At 49.0% G+C, this 17,584-nt stretch overlaps 1 protein-coding gene across 6 annotated transcripts in view; it reads left to right on the top strand.

The window, feature by feature from the left end:
- The window catches only part of PACS1 (phosphofurin acidic cluster sorting protein 1), a 53,842-nt gene extending 36,374 nt beyond the window's left edge, over positions 1-17,468 (top strand). For 4 of the 6 annotated variants that reach the window (XM_026716283.2, XM_026716284.2, XM_087914050.1 and 1 more), the window contains exons 14-24: positions 240-344; positions 562-668; positions 1,900-2,054; positions 3,268-3,378; positions 4,919-5,021; positions 6,356-6,398; positions 9,664-9,706; positions 10,709-10,844; positions 13,205-13,431; positions 14,145-14,264; positions 14,605-17,468. In XM_026716283.2, the coding sequence (XP_026572068.1) occupies positions 240-344; positions 562-668; positions 1,900-2,054; positions 3,268-3,378; positions 4,919-5,021; positions 6,356-6,398; positions 9,664-9,706; positions 10,709-10,844; positions 13,205-13,431; positions 14,145-14,264; positions 14,605-14,717 (1,263 nt within the window). In that variant the 3' untranslated portion in view covers positions 14,718-17,468. Of the gene's footprint in view, positions 1-239; positions 345-561; positions 669-1,899; positions 2,055-3,267; positions 3,379-4,918; positions 5,022-6,355; positions 6,399-9,663; positions 9,707-10,708; positions 10,845-12,798; positions 12,919-13,204; positions 13,432-14,144; positions 14,265-14,604 lie in introns of all 6 variants that reach the window. The other 2 variants (XM_087914048.1, XM_087914047.1) reach the window with 1 other exon arrangement.
- The last annotated feature ends 116 nt before the right edge of the window (positions 17,469-17,584 follow it).

The raw sequence follows: 17,584 nt of genomic DNA, 5'->3' as shown, positions 1-17,584 counted from the left end.
CATTGAGCTGAATTGACTTGGCTTAAGAGAGTATCCTCTGGATCAGCTTTTCTTGACTGGCTATGCTTCAGAAGCATTCAGACAGCAACTTAAAACGACCTTCAGGGATCCCCGTTTGATGAAGATTTCGTGAAAATCTTACAAGAAAGTCACAGGTGGTACTCCTAGTTGTGCTGCTTACCTGGACTACCCCCAAAAGGCTGGCAGCCCTTCAACACCTGTCTGCTTTTCTCCACTAGATTCCTCGCAAGGTCGTTTACGACCAGTTGAATCAGATCCTCGTGTCGGATGCTGCACTGCCTGAAAATGTGATCCTGGTGAATGCCGTGGACTGGCAAGGCCAGGTAAGCTCCCAGTTCTCCCTGTATCTCAGCCAGCAAAAGCTGACCATCGTTTTGGCAAATTATTATTTCACGGCCTTGCCGAAACCCAATTCCGCTTCTCAAATGCGAAGGCCTGGAAGGCTGTTGCTGTGTGCAGACAGTCCGTGCCCGCATACAGAGGTTCCCTAGTTGGGTCACAAAACCTCTGGCCTGACGGCATCCTTGCTTTTGTTTCTAGTATGTGGCTGATCTCCTCCAGGATCAGAAGAAACCCGTGGTTTGTACCTGCACCACGGTTGAAGTGCAAGCCGTCCTCTCTGCTCTCCTCACCCGGATCCAGAGATAGTGAGTCCACCGCAGTCCGATCGGTCACTTGTGCCTGTCTCACGAGGGGCAGTTTTTAGAAGGAAGGTTGATAAGTTGTAACATCGTGCTCCTGATTGGAGATTTTCTCCGTTACAAAGAGAGGGTGGACTACAGACCCCCACCCACCCATCTGCCTGCCTGCCTGCCTGCCTACCTACCTACCTACCTGATTCTATCTACTTTATCATTCCTATCTATCTGTCTGTCTGTCTGCCTGCCTGCCTGCCTGCCTGCCTGCCTGCCTGCCTATCTGTCTGTCTGTCTGTCTGTCTGTCTGTCTATCTATCTATCTATCTATCTATCTATCTATCTATCTATCTATCTATCTATCTATCTATCTATCTATCTATCTATCTATCTATCTCTGCCTGCCTGCCTGCCTGCCTGCCTGCCTGCCTATCTATCTATCTATCTATCTATCTATCTATCTATCTATCTATCTATCTATCTATCTATCTATCCGTCTGTCTGTCTCTGTCTGTCTATCTATCTCTGTCTGTCTATCTATCTATCTATCTATCTATCTATCTATCTATCTATCTATCATCTCTCACTGCCTGCCTGCCTGCCTGCCTGCCTGCCTGCCTATCTATCTATCTATCTATCTATCTATCTATCTATCTATCTATCTATCTATCTGTCTATTCTATTCTATTCTATTCTATTCTATTCTATTCTATTCTATTCTATTCTATTCTCTTATTTCTATTCAATTCCTTACTCTATTCTATTCTCTTGCTGGGTGGGCGTGGCCTAGTTGGCCTCCTGCACCGTGCAGAGGGGATGTTTCTGCCCTCCCCTTGCTCTGGCGGGTGAAATCGGCTTTCCCGGACTGCGGAGGCTCCTTGGAAGCCGGAAACCGGCCCATTGCCGGCCTTCCCAAACTCCCAGGGGGCCTGTTTTTTCGCCCTCCCCGAGCCTCCGCGCACACCCTGCACTTTTACCTGCATCTAAAATGGGCCCCGTGGGGGCTCCTGGGAGGGGCGGGGTGGGCGGGGCCAGCCAGGAGTGGAATTTGGGAGGGGGGATGCCCTGAACTGCATGGCTAGGGGGGCCTCTCCCCGAACCCCTGCGAACCTTCCCAGCGGCCCACCCCTGCCCGCCAGCACCCGTGAAAGCCCCCTCCCCGAGGCCGAGCCAGGCACCCAGACTCCCGAAACGTCCTCCTCCCCCCCCCCTTTTTAAAAATGTTTCCCCTTCTCTCTGGCAGCTGCAATTGCAATTCCTCCATGCCGCGCCCGGTGAAGGTGGTCTCCGTCGGGGGCCAAAGCTACCTGAGTGCCATTTTGAGGTTTTTCGTGAAGCAGCTGGCCAACAAGACGTCGGACTGGCTCAACCACATGAAATTCCTCATCATTCCTCTAGGTCAGTGGTCGCCAACCAGTGGGCCGGGGGGGACCACTGGTGGTCCGCGAGAAAACTTTGGTGCCCCGCAGAGAAATGTCACACACACACACCCCCAAAGCAGTTAGTCCAGGCTGTGCCGCCCACGTGGCCCTGCGGGAAACACAAGGCTTGCGTCGCTTGCATTGCGTTCCAGCAAAAAACCTCCATTCCAATCAGTAACTCCGAGACAGGCACAATCTCAAAAGTACCTTTGTTAGAATAGCACCTGGCACACCTGTGGAATCTCAAAACTAAAAGTTTACCAGACTTCTCACAATGTCCCAAACTACAATCCATCCCTATTTCTCCCATCATCACATGGGCCCGTCACGATCCGTCTCAGTGTAAGATCCTTTTCCCCTGCTGCACCACAACTTAATAACCTTGAACTAAGAAAAGAATTTTTATTTTATGTTAGAACTTCTCAAGGGGAGATGCCTGTCAGCTTTGGAAGCCATATTCCATGCTGCCCCATAGCCTGAGAAAGTGGGAGGGGGGGTGATTTAGGGCCTTCAATTAGTCCCTGATACTGACACATGAGTCTCAAGCCAAACTTCCAAAACTTCAAAAGGATTTATTGGGAGTTCACATGCCGGCACTGCCTGGGTGTAGCTGACTCTGAGAAACATCCATTCCTTGTCTCCCTTGACCCTGGTTTTTCCCCCCCACCCCCTGGGTGTATCATGATTCATATTCTCCAATGGGACACCTCCATAGCCCAGAGTCATCGATCAAGCTCTCCAGCTAGAATTTTGCATGGCAGAAACTCCAGTCACCTAGTTACTATCTTCGAAAACATTAGTGGAATGCACTTTCGATTTCCAAGCGGCTGCACTGCTTCCCCCACCCCTCCCTTCCTGTTGGCCACCCTAAAAGGACCCTGGAAATATTGGATGAGTTGACACCCAGGAAGGTCATAAAAGTCGAGGCTCGCTGGCCAAATAACATTTTCCTCCCTGTCGTAATGGGGAACCGTGGCTAAACCAGATGGTCACTAAACAAGGATTGTCAGCACTTATTACCAAACGTACATTTCAAAGCCAGCGAGACCCGGTGTGCAGGTTGGCCTCCCTGGTTCCTTTCAGCCTTCTGCTTTGATCGAAGAATATTTTTGGGGGGTGGGGGGATCGAAAAATAACCTTGCGTTTCTGTCTTTCTCCGTCTCTGCCTGCCTTTTTGGTCGATAAACCAGGATCTCACCCGGTCGCGAAATACCTGGGCTCTGTGGACAGCCGATACAGCAATATGTTTTTAGACACCTCTTGGCGCGACCTCTTCAGCAAAACCGAACCACCTGCAATAGGTAAGAAGAAGCTCTGAGCTTTTCTTTCCCGAAATCTCGTTTTTTTCATCCCTTTTGCTTCAATCTCGTCCTCACCCGGATTCTTGTTCTGGGGGACATTGGAGTTAAATTCAGCCTAGGAGCCCCCACCCCCCAAAATGATTTGGCTGCCTCCCTCTGTCCTAGTGAGTGGCGTTTTGGGGGACTCCTAAGGCAGGACGTAAGATAATTTAGCCAATTGTAAGAGATGATCAGGCTGAAAGTGTGGGAGGCGTCAAGTGTCTCATTAGTCTCGAATCCTTTCGTGCCCATAAGAGATCAAAGTCCAGCCCGCCTTGACTTCCACTGACTCTTATCTACCATCAATTTACTTTTACCCTGAACAGTTCAGATTCTTGCGGGGAGCTTTAAATTTATATACTGGTAGTCCTTGACATAGAGCAGTTTATTCAGTGACCATTCAAAATTAAGTTTCGGGTTACATCCACACCTGGCCTTGGGGAAGGCAGGGCATGTTGTGTTTCACTTAACAATTGTGGTGATTCGCTTAACAACTGTGGCGTGAAAGCGGGCAAAACTAACAGAATCCCTGCCTTGCTTAGCAACAGAAGGGTCGGGCTCAATTACGGTCATAAGTCGAGAACTTCCTGTCCTCTGGAAACCATTAGGGGAGAGGCTGTCTTCACCCTCTTTCTCTCACACATAATATCCAGGCTGAGTTGCCTCTTCTGAGATTTCCCCCCTCCCCCTCTCCTGGTAAATCCCCTTCCTCACTACCTCCCATCCCATCAGCCTTTGCTGTGACCTGGAAGGGAAATCAAGGCTCCAGGTGTGATGACCCAAAGGGGCGTGGCACAAAGGCAACACAGTCAGATAATCAACAAGAGTCCCTTTATTATCTCCAACTTTGCCCCCAATGTCCTGGTTACCTTCTGGGCTGGAGAAAAACTCTCCCAGGAACAGCTTGTGACTGCAGAGAATCAAGTCCAAAACATGGTCAACAAAAACTGTAACTTAAAGTCCAAACAAGCCAAACTGAAGTAATTAGTCCGGCAGGGCAGGAGCAAGAATTCCAGACGTGAAGGCACGGCAATAACTCAACACGGTTGGGAAGACGCCAGGAACGCAGATAAGCAAAGTCAACACAAGATGAACTCACGTTTGTTCCCAGAAGATGCCGCACTCAGCTTGCATCTCTTTTAAATTCTCATTCCCAGGTGTGGCTAATGAAGGGAATCAGGGCCCTTTCCTTCCCCCGTAAGCCAGGCAACCCACGTTGCTCCCTTCTCCGTTCCTCCCTGCCTGCCCTAGGATGAAGAGGGGGTGGACCTGGGTCTTCCTCTGAACTCCCTCTCCCTTGTTCTACCTCTCCCCTGCTCTGCCCATCCGGACTTTGCCCTCCCCCAGTTTCCTCCACAGCCAACGGAGTCCCACTCCCACCCCTTGGGTCAGCTATTCGTCTTCCTCCTTGGATTCAGACTCCGACAGGGGCATGACACCAGGTTTCCTTTTCAAGCCACCTGACCCATTTGGGGTTGTTGTTTTTTCCTGTCTTCCTCAGAACCCCTGGATGTGGTAGGCCGGATCACCCAGTATGTGAACGGCGCCAACATCACTCACCAGCTGCCTGTGGCAGAGGCCATGCTGACCTGCAAATACAAATTGTAAGTCCCGCCATCGGCCGGGTTCTGGCAAGACGCCGGTTTCAGTAAGGTTGAATACATAGAAACCCAGGCGAGGAAAGGCAGCTGTTTAGGTGCTGGCTGGTAATTCAGATCCATTCTTCCTCCTCCCTTTCTTTCTTCTTTCTTCCCTTCCCTTCTTTCTTTCTTCCCTTCCTCCCTCCCATCGTCCTTTCCCCTTCCCTCTTCCCTCCCTCCCCTCATCCATCCTTCCTTCCTCCCCTCATCTTTCTTCCTTTTTTCTTCCCTCCCTCCCTGCCATCATCCTTCTCTCCCTTCCATCTTCCTTCCTTCCTTCCATCCTCTTTCTTTCCTTCCTTCTCTCCTCCCTCCCTTCTTTCTTCCCTCCCTCCCTCCCTTCATCCTTCCCCCTTCCCTCCCTCCCCTCCTTTCTCTTTCCCTCCATCCATCCATCCTTCCTCTCTCCCTTCATCCTTCCCCCTTCCCTCCCTCGCCTCCTTTCTCTTTCCCTCCATCCATCCTTCCTCTCTCCCTCCTTCCTCCTTTCCCCCCTCCCTCCTTTTCTCCATCTTCTCTCTCCTCCCTCCCTCGCTATTTTCAAGGAGCATAGTAATACAAGTACAAGGGAATATCTAAAAACAGCGGAGATCACCATTCATTCAGTTTAAGGAATAAAATAGCCTTGAATTGCCAACAAAATCTCAGATAACCAAAGACAACCTACAATATCCCATGGGTAGTAGATTCTGGCTGGGTGTAGAGTTGTAATTGCAGGAATGTTCCAATCTCGGACGGCCAACCTCAGGTAAAGAATGTTTCCAAGCAAATACAACTCAGGCAAACAAAAGTCACTAATCTAAAGGAGGATTAGAGAGAGGAAGTAAACCTATGTTAGGCTTGAACTAGAGATAATTAATCGTACGGATTACTGTGCTAAACAGTGACGAAAGTTAAGCGGTAACCAAAGTTAACCAGTGATGGAGGGTAACTAAAAATGTGTATAAATGCAAGACTAGACTCCAATAAACCGAATCATGATTCGGTTGTTCATGATCAAACAACTCGACTGCCTCGTCATTACAACAGCTGGGAAATTCTGGGAGTTGAAGTCTACTTTAGAGTCGCCGAAGTTGGAGAGATAGACTGCTCTGGACTTTGGCTTAGAGAGAACAGATCCTGCATATTTCTATCCTCTCCTTACTCTCTACGTCAACCTGGGCTGCTGCCTTTCTTCCAGCTCTTTCTTGGCAGGCCCGCAACCTGTTGCAGATGCAAACTTTGCTAACGCTCTCTTGTAGCGACGTTAAAACATCAGTTCCTTGTCGAAATAACCCCTTCTTTCTTTCTGTCTGCAGCCAAGATGAGGATTCCTACCAGAAATTCATCCCTTTCATTGGGGTAAGGCAGTCGTAAGATCCTGGGCCCTTCCGAATAAGATTTCAGGTGGCTTCCTGCCCAATATCCAGCTTCCCAGGTGTAAAAGGGGAAGAAAAAAACCAAAACAGCTTTGGGAAGTGAAAGAGACACCTGGGCGTGCTTTTGACTTTGCTAACCCTGCTGGCTGGCTTGCCCGTCAACTCTGGCCAGGCGGACGCTGGGCGGGAAGTTGTGGCTGACACCCAGACGTGCCTCAATTAGCAGACAAGATATAATTTAGCTAATTTTATCTTTGAAGGCCAAGGGCTTGGCAGGAGCCCCGAAGGATCACATCAGCGGCCAATTCTTGACCTGTTGTATCAGAAGATATCGTAAACTGTTATTAACACACACACACACACACACACACAAAGCTTCTTTACACTGTCTGTAAATCCAGGGGGTTAGCAAACGGCTGGGCGGGATTGATCAGCGACCGTAATTGGTTTGCAAGCTTGAAGGGATGGTAATCACGGGAAAAAGATGGATTTGGGTTTGTTTTAACTTACATATTTACACCTCGTCTTTATTATTTTTAGAAATAGTTCAAGGGGCAAAGCTATTCTTCCTTCTCTTTTTCCCCAAAACAACAACCCTGCAAGGTGGGTGGGACGGACGACTGGCCCAAAGTCAGCCAGCCAGTTTCCATGCCTCCAGCAGGACTAGAATTCCCTGTCTCCTGGTGATTGCCACAAAGTCACCCAGATGGCTTCCATGCCTTAGGTAGGACTAGAACTCACCATCACCTGGGGATTGGCCCAAAGGCACCCAGCTGGCTTTCATCCCTTAGGCAGGACTAGAACTCACCATCACCTGGGGATTGGCCCAAAGGCACCCAGTTGGCTTTCATCCCTTAGGCAGGACTAGAATTCCTTGTCACCTGGTGATTAACCCAAAGTCAGCCCAGCTGGCTTTCATCCCTTAGGCAGGACTAGAACTCACCATCACCTGGGGAATTGGCCCAAAGGCACCCAGTTGGCTTTCATCCCTTAGGTAGGACTAGAACTCACCATCACCTGGGGATTGGTCCAAAGGCACCCAGTTGGCTTTCATCCCTTAGGCAGGACTAGAACTCACCATCACCTGGGGAATTGGCCCAAAGGCACCCAGTTGGCTTTCATCCCTTAGGTAGGACTAGAACTCACCATCACCTGGGGATTGGTCCAAAGGCACCCAGTTGGCTTTCATCCCTTAGGCAGGACTAGAATTCCTTGTCACCTGGTGATTGACCCAAAGTCAGCCCAGCTGGCTTTCATCCCTTAGGCAGGACTAGAACTCACCATCACCTGGGGATTGGCCCAAAGGCACCCAGTTGACCCTCAGTCCTTAGACGGTACTAGAACTCCCCATCCCCTGCTTCCTGGGCCTCCACCTTCTCCATGACACCGAACCGCCTTTTCTTTTCATTTATTGTTATTTATAGTTATTGATTAACGAGGGCGTAAACCCCTCGAGGCAAGCCAAGGTCAGGTAGCGCTCCACAAAAGCACCGGGCGCCGTCAATGCCGTAAGACTAATTTTTATTTTTATTTTAAAAAAAGAGCTATCTATAATTACAGTTTCTTTTTAAAAAAAAAAGCAAAACCGATCGAACATTTCTGGCACGGAGAACTCTGCAGCGCTCAAGCCCCAGAGGCTTTCCAGAAGATTTTCTTTCTAATAAGAAAAATAATAATAATAATAATAATAATAAGACGAAGAACAGGGGCTATCCTGGATACACCCCCCCTCCCCAAATCATATTTTTTCCGCTCTTGCTTTCCTCCCTGTATGTCCCCCCACCCCCCAAATTGGCGGTTTTTGCACAGGGGAGCAGAAAATCGGAGCAGGGAAAGAGAACTGCACCCCGTGGTCCGTTGGGGCAGCTGAGGACCCGGCTAATAGCTGCAGGAAAAAAAAAAAAGGACAAAAAGACCAGGATTTTCACAGTTGTTTTTTTTTTTTTAAACTCGAGAGTTTGTGATGCTCCCCTTTTTAAAAAGCACCCCAATCCTTGGTCTTCCACCAGCGGCTGTGCAGCCACGTCTGCCGACCTTGTGAAGCTTGCTTTCCGCTTCAAACTCCTTAAAGATGCACTTCAGAATTCAGTTTGTTTATTTCTGTAGAGGCCAGTTGTGGTGGCTCAAAAATACTCCTCCCTCCCTCCCCTCCTTCTCTCCCTCCCCTCTAATCCTTCCTTTCTTCCTTCTTCCTTTTCTCTTTTCCCTCTCATCCTCCCTCCCTCCTGTCTAATGCTTCCTCCCTCCCCTCCCTCCTTCCCCTCTAATCCTTCCTCACTCCTTCCCTCCATCCTTCTCTCCCTCCTTCTCTAATCCTTCCTTTCCCCCTCTTTCCCCTCTAATCAATCCTTCCTTCTTTTCTCTTTTCCTTCCTTCCTTCCTTCCTTCCTTCCTTCTTCCTCCCTCCCTCCTCCCTTCCTCCCTCCCTTCCTTCCCTCCATGTCCTTCCTCCTTCCTTCCTTCCTTCCTTCTTTCCTTCTTTCCTCCCTTCCTTCTTTCCTTCCTTCCTCCTTTCTTCCTTCTTCCTTCCTCCTTCCTTCCTCCCTTCCTTCCTTCCCTCCATGTCCTTCCTTCCTTCTTTCCTTCCTTCCTCCTTCCTTCCTTCCTCCCTTCTTTCCTTCCTTCCTCCTTTCTTCCTTCTTCCTTCTTCCTTCCTTCCTCCCTCCCTTCCTTCCCTCCATGTCCTTCCTCCCTCCCTTCCTTCCTCCCTTCCTCCTCCCTTCCTTCCTTCCTTCCTCCCTCCCTCCCTCCCCCCTCCCTTCCTTCCTTCCTTGAACTGGCCACCGGGAAGAACTGTTTCCCCCGCCAAGAAATGAAGATGCTTGCTAGGAACTCCTGGATTCATATTTTCCAGAAAGATGCCGCTTTCCCTGATTTGTTTAGAAACTTTTTTGTCCATCGTGAGACATCACGGATATCCGAGTCAACCTTGCGGTCAGGCCGCGAAGCGACTCGCAGGCGCAGTCAGCCACGAAAGCTTGCCCGTCACAGGATTAAGCGGTGGAGAAAGGTGCACGGGGTTGTCATCCTTGCACGGATTTTCCTCCAGGGCAAAAGCCGCCACAGTCCTGTTGGCTTGTCAGGGTGGGGTGAATAAAATACCCAACTTATATAGGTAGGGGTTTTCGTGTGTGTGTGTGCGCGCGTATAAGTGTCTTCCCTTAGGGAGGTTTGGCTTCCACCTGCAGGCTCCTGAGTTTCGCTGTGGCAAGGATTCACAGTCTGTGCTTTCTTTCTTCCTCTTCCAGGTGGTTAAGGTCGGCCTCATTGAAGATTCACCTTCAGCAGCAGGTATTTATCTAAATTAAAATTCTGCCCTTTTATATTCTGTTCCGTTCCGTTCCATTCCGTTCTATTTTCTGTTCTGTTCCATCTTCTCTGTTCTCTTCTCTATTCTACTCTATTCTATTTTCTATATTCTATTTCTGTTCTATTCTATTCTCTTCTATTTCTATTTCTATTTCTATTCTATTCTATTCTATTCTATTCTATTCTCTCTATTCTATTCTTTTCTACATTCTATTTTATATTATCTTGTTTTCTATTCTATTTTCTATATTCTATTTCTGTTCTATTCTCTCTTCTATTTCTAATTCTATTCTATTCTATTCTATTCTATTCTATTCTCTTTTCTCTATTCTATTCTTTTCTACATTCTATTTTATATTATCTTGTTTTCTTTTCTATTCTATTTTCTATATTCTATTTCTGTTCTATTCTCTCTTCTATTTCTATTTCTATTCTATTTCTATTCTATTCTATTTCTATTCTATTTCTATTCTATTCTATTTCTATTTCTATTCTATTTCTATTCTGTTTCTTTTTCTATTCTATTCTATTCTCTCTTCTCTATTCTATTCTTTTCTACATTCTATTCTATATTATCTTGTTTTCTTTTCTGTTCTATTTTTCTATATTCTCTTCCCTTCCCTTCCTTTATTGTTATTATTAATTTTTACCCCACCTTTATTATTTCTATAAGACTGGCCTCACCCAGGTGCTCCTTGTATCCCAATATCGCTGGCTGTCCTCACTCCCCATTTCCCAGCGACGGCATCCGTTGCTGCCTAGAAAATAGGCGGCCCTTCTCGATAACGGGGGAAAAAAGAGACCTGGGTGGTATTTTATACCATCTTTCCGGAGGATAAAAGGGGGCTCGTGCCGGCTGGGGAATTCTGGGAATCGAAGTCCACGCACCTTCAGGTGGATGAGGTCGAGAACAACCCAAGTCGCAGGTGGAAGGGAAGGCGGCGTCCTCGAGACAAAACCTTCATCCTTTCCTTCCTTTGACAGGCGAAGGGGACGATTCCCCGGTCATCAGCCTCACCGTCCCCTCCACTTCTCCGCCTTCAACGTCAGGCCTCACCAAGGACGTATCTGCCACCCCGCCGTCCTCCCCCTCAATGACCAGCGGCTTGGCTGTGGTGGGGTAAGTAGGTCAGGAGACCCCCCAGATTTTGGCGTGGCGACGTTCGCTTCTCCTGGTCTTTGCAAAGACTTCGTGTCGGACACACACACACACACCTGGCGCTTCAGAACAGGGAATAAATTCCTTGTGCCGCCCCCTCAGTAGTCATCGTCCTCTATTAACGACCCCGTAATCACTTGCATGGGGGTGGAGTCTGGGCTAACTGAACGGGGCGGAGTGTTTTTACTGGCCAGATGCCCTTCCCGTCACCAGGGCGGAGTTTTGTTCTGCCGGTAATATTCCCACGGTGCCCAGAAAGAGTGAAATATCCGCCTCCAACCTAGGATCGAACTCACGGCCTCCTGATGGTGAGGTGAGAGCGCTATCTCTAGGCCCCTCGATGACTCTAAAATCAGCACAGGTGACCCCCGACTTACAGTGATTCATTTACTGACCGCTCGAAGTTAAAAAGGCGCCGGAAAAAGGGACTTAGGGCCGTTTTCACGCAGCCGCCGCCCCCATCCCCACAGTCACAGTCAAAATTCAGGCGCTTGACAAGTGTCTCTTATTTACGACGGTCACAGTGTCCCTGTTGCTGGCTTAAATGGCCTTAATAATTAATATATACAACACTTATTCCATTCTCAGGAAAACGGCGTATTTCAAAATCTCACTGATAACTTAATATGACCTTCTTGAATTCTTCATCCATTGCAAACCCGACTACCTGTTACCACAGATGCAGGTAGTTCATTTAGCGACCGTTCCATGTTACAATGGCACTGACGACCTTCGTGGCTTCCCCGTGGTCAACCCGATCAAAATTCAGACGCTTGGCCACTGACTCGTATTTATGGTGGTTGTAGCGTTCCTGGGCTCACGCGATCCCCTTTTGCGACCTTCGGACAGGTGGACCTCAACTCCCAGAATCCCCCCAGGCAGCATTCTGGCTGGGAAATTCTGGCACTTGAAATCCTTCCATCCTTCACTTGTCCTATCTCTTTGCAAAACCTCACATTTCTACTCTTAAAAAGCTTGGAAAAATCTCAGGCTCGTTGGCTGTTGGGACAGGAGGCCACCAAGAGATTCCCCCCCAAACATCACCTCCCTCCTCAGGATCTTGTGAGAAGAAAGAATTACCGCTGTAAAAGAAAGAGCGATAGTAACACCCCATGTTAGCCTTTGTGTCACCCAAGGGCCTTCAAACTTGGCAAGTTGAAGACTTGCTGACTTCCAACTCCCAGAATTCCCGAGCTCACACGCCTGGAGGAGGAGGAATTCTGGGAGTTGGAGTCCACAAGTCTTGAAAGTTATCAAGTTTGAAGACCCCTGGAATAGATAGAGAAGGAGAGAGAGAGAGAGAGAGTAGATGAGAGAGAGAGAGAGAGAGAGTAGGTGGATGGATGGATGGATGGATGGATGGATGGATGGATAGATAGATAGATAGATAGATAGATAGATAGATAGATAGATGATAGAGGTATAGATAGGAAGGAAGGAAAGAAGGAAGGAAGGAAGGAAAGAAAGAGGGAAGGAAGGAAGGAAGGAAGGAAGGAAGGAAGAGGAGAGAGAGAGAGAGAGAGAAGGAAAGAAAGAAAAAGAAAGAAAGAAAGAAAGAAAGAAAGAAAGAAAGAAAGAAAGAAAGAAAGAAAGAAAGAAAGAAAGAATAGAGCAAGGGTCTTCCAACTTGGCAAGTTTAAGACTTGCAGACTTCCAACTCCCAGAATTGCTGAGCTCACATGACTGGAGGAGGAGGAGGAATTCTGGGAGTTGAAGTCCACAAGTCTGAAAGCTGTCAAGTTTTGAAGAGCCCTGTAATATAGACCAGGTGGGGGGTGGGGGGGTGGAGGTGGAGGTGGGACAAACAAACCCGCCCGCCCAGAAGGGCTTCAGTTCTCTTTATTTGATTGTAAGGCTTCCTTAACCGAACCTCGCACGTCTGAAAAGCACCCATCTCCCGCTGTCTCTTTTCCAGCCTGAGAAGTTACGGCGGCTCCTTTCTGAGTCTCTTTCTCTGCCCGTTATACAGCTGTGGGCTAGGCTCCCTCTTATCTGATCCTTCCCTAGGCAGCATCCTTTCCCCCCACCTCCCAAGGTCAGTGCCACCTCCCGCCCGTCCACGCTTGGCAAAAAAAAAAAGAACTTCCTGTTTTCCAGGCAGGAAGTAGCAACCTAGGCGCTGCGGCTCCCATGCTTGGCCGTCCTTGGGTTACTGGAGGTTTCACCCCACCCTCCCGCCCCTGGCTTGAGGCTTCCTCCTCCATTTCTCTCGCTGTCATCTTTTGGGGAGGGGGAGGGGGGAATGTGGGCGCTGCCTGGCAGCGCCGGATCGACTCACCTGCCCCGCTCTTCTTCCTCCTTTCTTCTTCCGGATTCCCCAGGTCTCCCGGCAGCCCTTACAGTGATGTGATTGGCCTGCAGGTGGATTACTGGCTGGCTCAACCCACGGAGAAGAGGAAGGAAGGGGAGAAGAAGGATAGCAGCTCCAAGAACACCTTGAAGAGCGTCTTCCGTTCGGTCCAAGTCTCGCGGCTTCCCAACAGCGGGGAGACCCAGCCCTCGGGGACCATGGCTATGACCGTCGTCACCAAGGAGAAGAACAAGAAGGGTAGGGGGTGGAGGACAGAGTCTCTCTCTCTCTCTCTCTCTCTCTCCCTCCCTCCCTCCACCTGGAGAAGCACCCGGCGGGATTCCCCGAAGGGCGGCCACTTAGGTCGCCCCACACTCCCTCCCGAGGATCCTTGAGGACTAGCCCCCTGCGGCCTTTGTCCAAAGGGATCGTCCTGTTGTTCAGCTTTAATGGAAACCGTATTGAGACCACGCTGCTCCCACGCTGTCACGTTTTGAGCCTGGGAAAGTGGGGAGGAGGGAATTTCTTTGGGAGTGTAAGGTAGTTAGACGTCATAACATTCTTTTTTTCTAATTCAAGGTCATGCGATTTCTGCACCTGAGTGAGAGGAAGCCTCAAGTTGGGACGGATGGAGATTGGGCCGTCCGTCCCGACTTGTGACATGCTCTCAATCAGGTGCAGAAATGGGCCATGGGATAGGACGATGATGATGGGTGCAGGGATTTGTAGTTTTTATTTATTATTTATTTGTTATTTATTGCAAGGAAGGCCCGGAACTTTCAGATTCGGGATTTCCCCAGACGGGCCAGTTTACTACCCAATTAAAACAGAACTTTTGAGAAAGATGCTTGTCTCAGAATTACTGGTTGGAGTGGAGGGTTGCTGGAACGCTGACCCCCATTCTTGTCACTTTCCGGCGGCACCCAGTTGTCCCCAACTGATGGGGTGCCTCTCTCTCCTCCTCCTCCTAGTGCCCACCATTTTCCTGAGCAAGAAACCCAAAGAGAGAGAAGTCGATTCCAAGAGCCAAATGATTGACGGCATCAGCCGGCTCATCTGCTCAGCCAAACAGCAGCAGACCATGCTGAAAGGTAAGGCCTAGGTGGGGTGTTTTGGGCAGTGGTGTGGTGTGGTGGGAGTGGGACTCGTGATCGTCCCCTGGAAAAAGATTTCGAAGCAGATGAGACACAGAGTCCAGACCAAGGAGAACTGAAGGCAGTGGATAGACCTAATCTCCCTCCCTCCTCCCAAGGTTGGACTAGAACTCCCGGTCTCCTGGTGATTGGCCCAAAGTCAGCCAGCTGGCTTTTGTGTCTAAGGCGGAACTAGAACTCCCTGTCTCCTGGTTATTGGCTCAAAGTCACCCAGCCAGCTTTCATACCTAAGGCGGGACTAGAGCACTGTCCAAAAACTCTCTCCGTTGTTTCGTAGTTTCCATCGACGGAGTGGAATGGAGCGACATCAAGTTCTTTCAGCTGGCCGCCCAGTGGCCCACCCACGTCAAGCACTTCCCCGTGGGACTTTTTGGCACCAAGCCAGCCTGAAAAAAAGGGGGAGGAGGAACGGCAAGGACCACCTTCCCGCGCCCTCCTGGCTCCGTCGCAGCGCCACCCTCCATCCGAACCATCCACCAACCGAGAGCTGCGCTAAAGCTCCCTTCAACCGTGTCGCGTTTCCTGTGTCTCGATCGGGCTTTGCTGGAGAGGGGGTGGGGTGGGAGGGAGGGATGGAGGGTCCCAAACCCCCCCCAAAAAAAATCAGATGGGGGGGGTTGTTTTCGATCCAGCCAAGTACCTGGCCCGCCGACTGCTTTTATAACGCGTACTGCCACATTGTGCTCTGGGCCTCCCGTGGCCTCTCATCCGTGCTGAGCGTGCCACCATTCGAGAACCCATTCTTCTGATCACTCCAGATCTCTCCCGTCCACCCATTGGACCCTGGACCATTTCTCTTCCTTGTTCTGGGTCGGCACCACGGTGCCGGAGTCTTCCGAAACAGCTTGTCAGCGAACTTGTGATCCGCGGGAAAACCGTGTTCCATCCTCTGCTGAGCCATCTGACCACCCTCGAGATGCTATCCCGATTTTTTCTTTTTTCTTTTTTTTGGTCTCGTTTTGGCTTTTGTAGAAGCACAACCCCACGGCAAGGGAAGCCATTCAGCATCTCCACCTGTTTGCAAGGTAGGACCCCAGCCTCATTCCTGTCTCGTTGTTCCCCCCTCCCCCAACACACACACACACACAAGGAAAGAAACCCCAAGAATTGGCAAAAAAAAAGAACTCCGGGCGGAATAATTCCCACGATCCCCAAAGCCTGCTGGATTTTCTTCGTTCAAAAGCCCACGATTTGGAAAGGAGGAAAAAAAAAAACGGATTTTGTAGCGAGAATGTGGTACATCAGCCCGGCAAATTTAGGAATAGAAATCACTTTACGGCCTTGCTCCAAGGGGGAAAAAAAAAATTCATTTTTAAGATCAATGCTCCGGTGTAAATCTGAGGATCTCTTCACTGTTTCGCTCCGATCGCTTCCTTCCCACGCTGTCTTTTTGTATCATCCCTTTTCACACTCCTCTAAAAAACGAAAAGGCCGCAATTCCAGGGGATAAACAGATGCTGTCTTAACCTCCGCTCCTTTATTTTTTATTTTGTTTTAATTTTTCCCTTTAAGCAAGCTCAGACCTCTCGATCGCCAATAATCAGCAATAAAACAAATCTGCAATTGTTTTACTGTTTAATCAGCAATAAAACAAATCCTACCCGCTTTTTAGGGAGTTCTTCAATAAACCCACACCGGGTGGGTTTTGACACACCCACCCACCACCCCAACAGGGTGTGCAGCTTGCTGTCCCAATCTTTCCCAAGTTTTCCCCCTGACGAGAGAATCTCAGAATTTGGGATTAAAAGGTTAAAAATAATGAGAGCAGCCAGCAACAAGGTTCCGATTAGCGAGATCCCCTTCAAACCTTGTAGGGGATCAGCCAGCTTAGAAAGGATCTCACTTCCCTGGTTTAAATCTCAGCATCTACAATCCCCATATTTCTATTTTATTTTTATTTTTCCTCCTTGATTTTGGCTTCTTTTGTCGGGAGTTGGCCCACCTGTTCCAGTGGTGGGATTCTACCAGTTTCCCTACCTGGTTTGGGGATCGCGCACGTCGCACGCAAGAGCTTTCCAAACACCAGCCGCGCCAATTGGCTGAGAGGATCAAGAAGAGGAAAAAGCAGACAGGTGGGTGGAAGGGCCAATCCTGCGCTTTTCTTCGATCATCAGAGCTTGCTTTTGGGCACAACTGGTAGCATTATTATTTTTTTTGCTACCGGGTTGATTGAACCGGTGTGAACCGTTCGCATTTCACCACCGATCTGTTCCCCCACCCCAGCAGATTTTGGGTTCCAAGGGGACGATACCCCTCTATCCCCCCATGCCATCCACATCCCTCCCTCTAGGGCAGAGGACTTCTATAATTTAAGCACAATTCTGAATATTCCTGCTGCTCCAGAGGGGGGCTTTGGAACGAGGAATTGCATCGCCTTGCCCAAAATTTGGCAAGAAAAAGGATCCGAGAAACCGTCGAGTCTCAACACCTCTCCTGCTCCAAATCCCCATCCGACTCCCCAGGGTTTGGAGTATCGGAAGATGACCCCGGTCAAAAGGCCCATGCTCCTGAGCTACGGACCGCCAAGCCAGCGGCCCAGAAGACTGTGAGAACGGCGGAAGAACTTCTCCCGGAACGGAAGTCAAGAGGCGGGATGCGATCCTAAGGGTAGTTACGATGGAGACCCAGGCCACTCTTCCGTTCTGCAAAAGGAACTCAACAAAATGGTGGCCTCCAATTTTGGGCTGTGGGTATCTCCACCAAAAAGTCCCCGTCTTTGCCTCCTCGCCGCCAAGCCCCTCCCCCGGTCTTGACTTACAGTGAACTCCATTCAAGGACCGCCGGTGTTTTCTTGTACACGCTGTGTCGAATTTGCACATCCTTTTTGATTTTGGGACGATGGGGAATTTCCAGCGTGGTCTGTATCTCGGCTACTGTACATAAATATGAGTTTTGTATATACACTTTTTTTTTTTTTTTTTTTTTTTGGTAACTCTGCTGGTTTCTCTCCTTCGTTTGGAATGCAAATTTCATTTTTTTTTTTCCCCTCCCCTCCTCTCCCCCATGATCCATATTCAGAATTTCTGAGTTCGTAGCCGGATTGGCGTTTTTTTTCTTTGGGGTTTCATTGTCTCTCAACTACTTCCTTGTGTTGTTGTTTTTTTTCATTAAATAAATTGTGTTGTTTTTTTAAAAAGGAAATATTTATCTCTTGTGGCTATATTTGTGAAAGTGCTTCAAGTATTGGTTGGATTGACTGAATTGGACCATTTTTAATTCAGGGTGTGTGTGATGTGGATGGATGGATTGATTGGGCA

The sequence above is a fragment of the Pseudonaja textilis genome, chromosome 16 (genome assembly GCF_049901715.1).
Source record: "Pseudonaja textilis isolate UNSWEBS1 chromosome 16, rPseTex1.2, whole genome shotgun sequence".
Classification (NCBI taxonomy): domain Eukaryota; kingdom Metazoa; phylum Chordata; class Lepidosauria; order Squamata; family Elapidae; genus Pseudonaja; species Pseudonaja textilis.
Note: the sequence above shows the minus strand (reverse complement) of the source record. Positions and strands in the feature narration are given on the sequence as shown.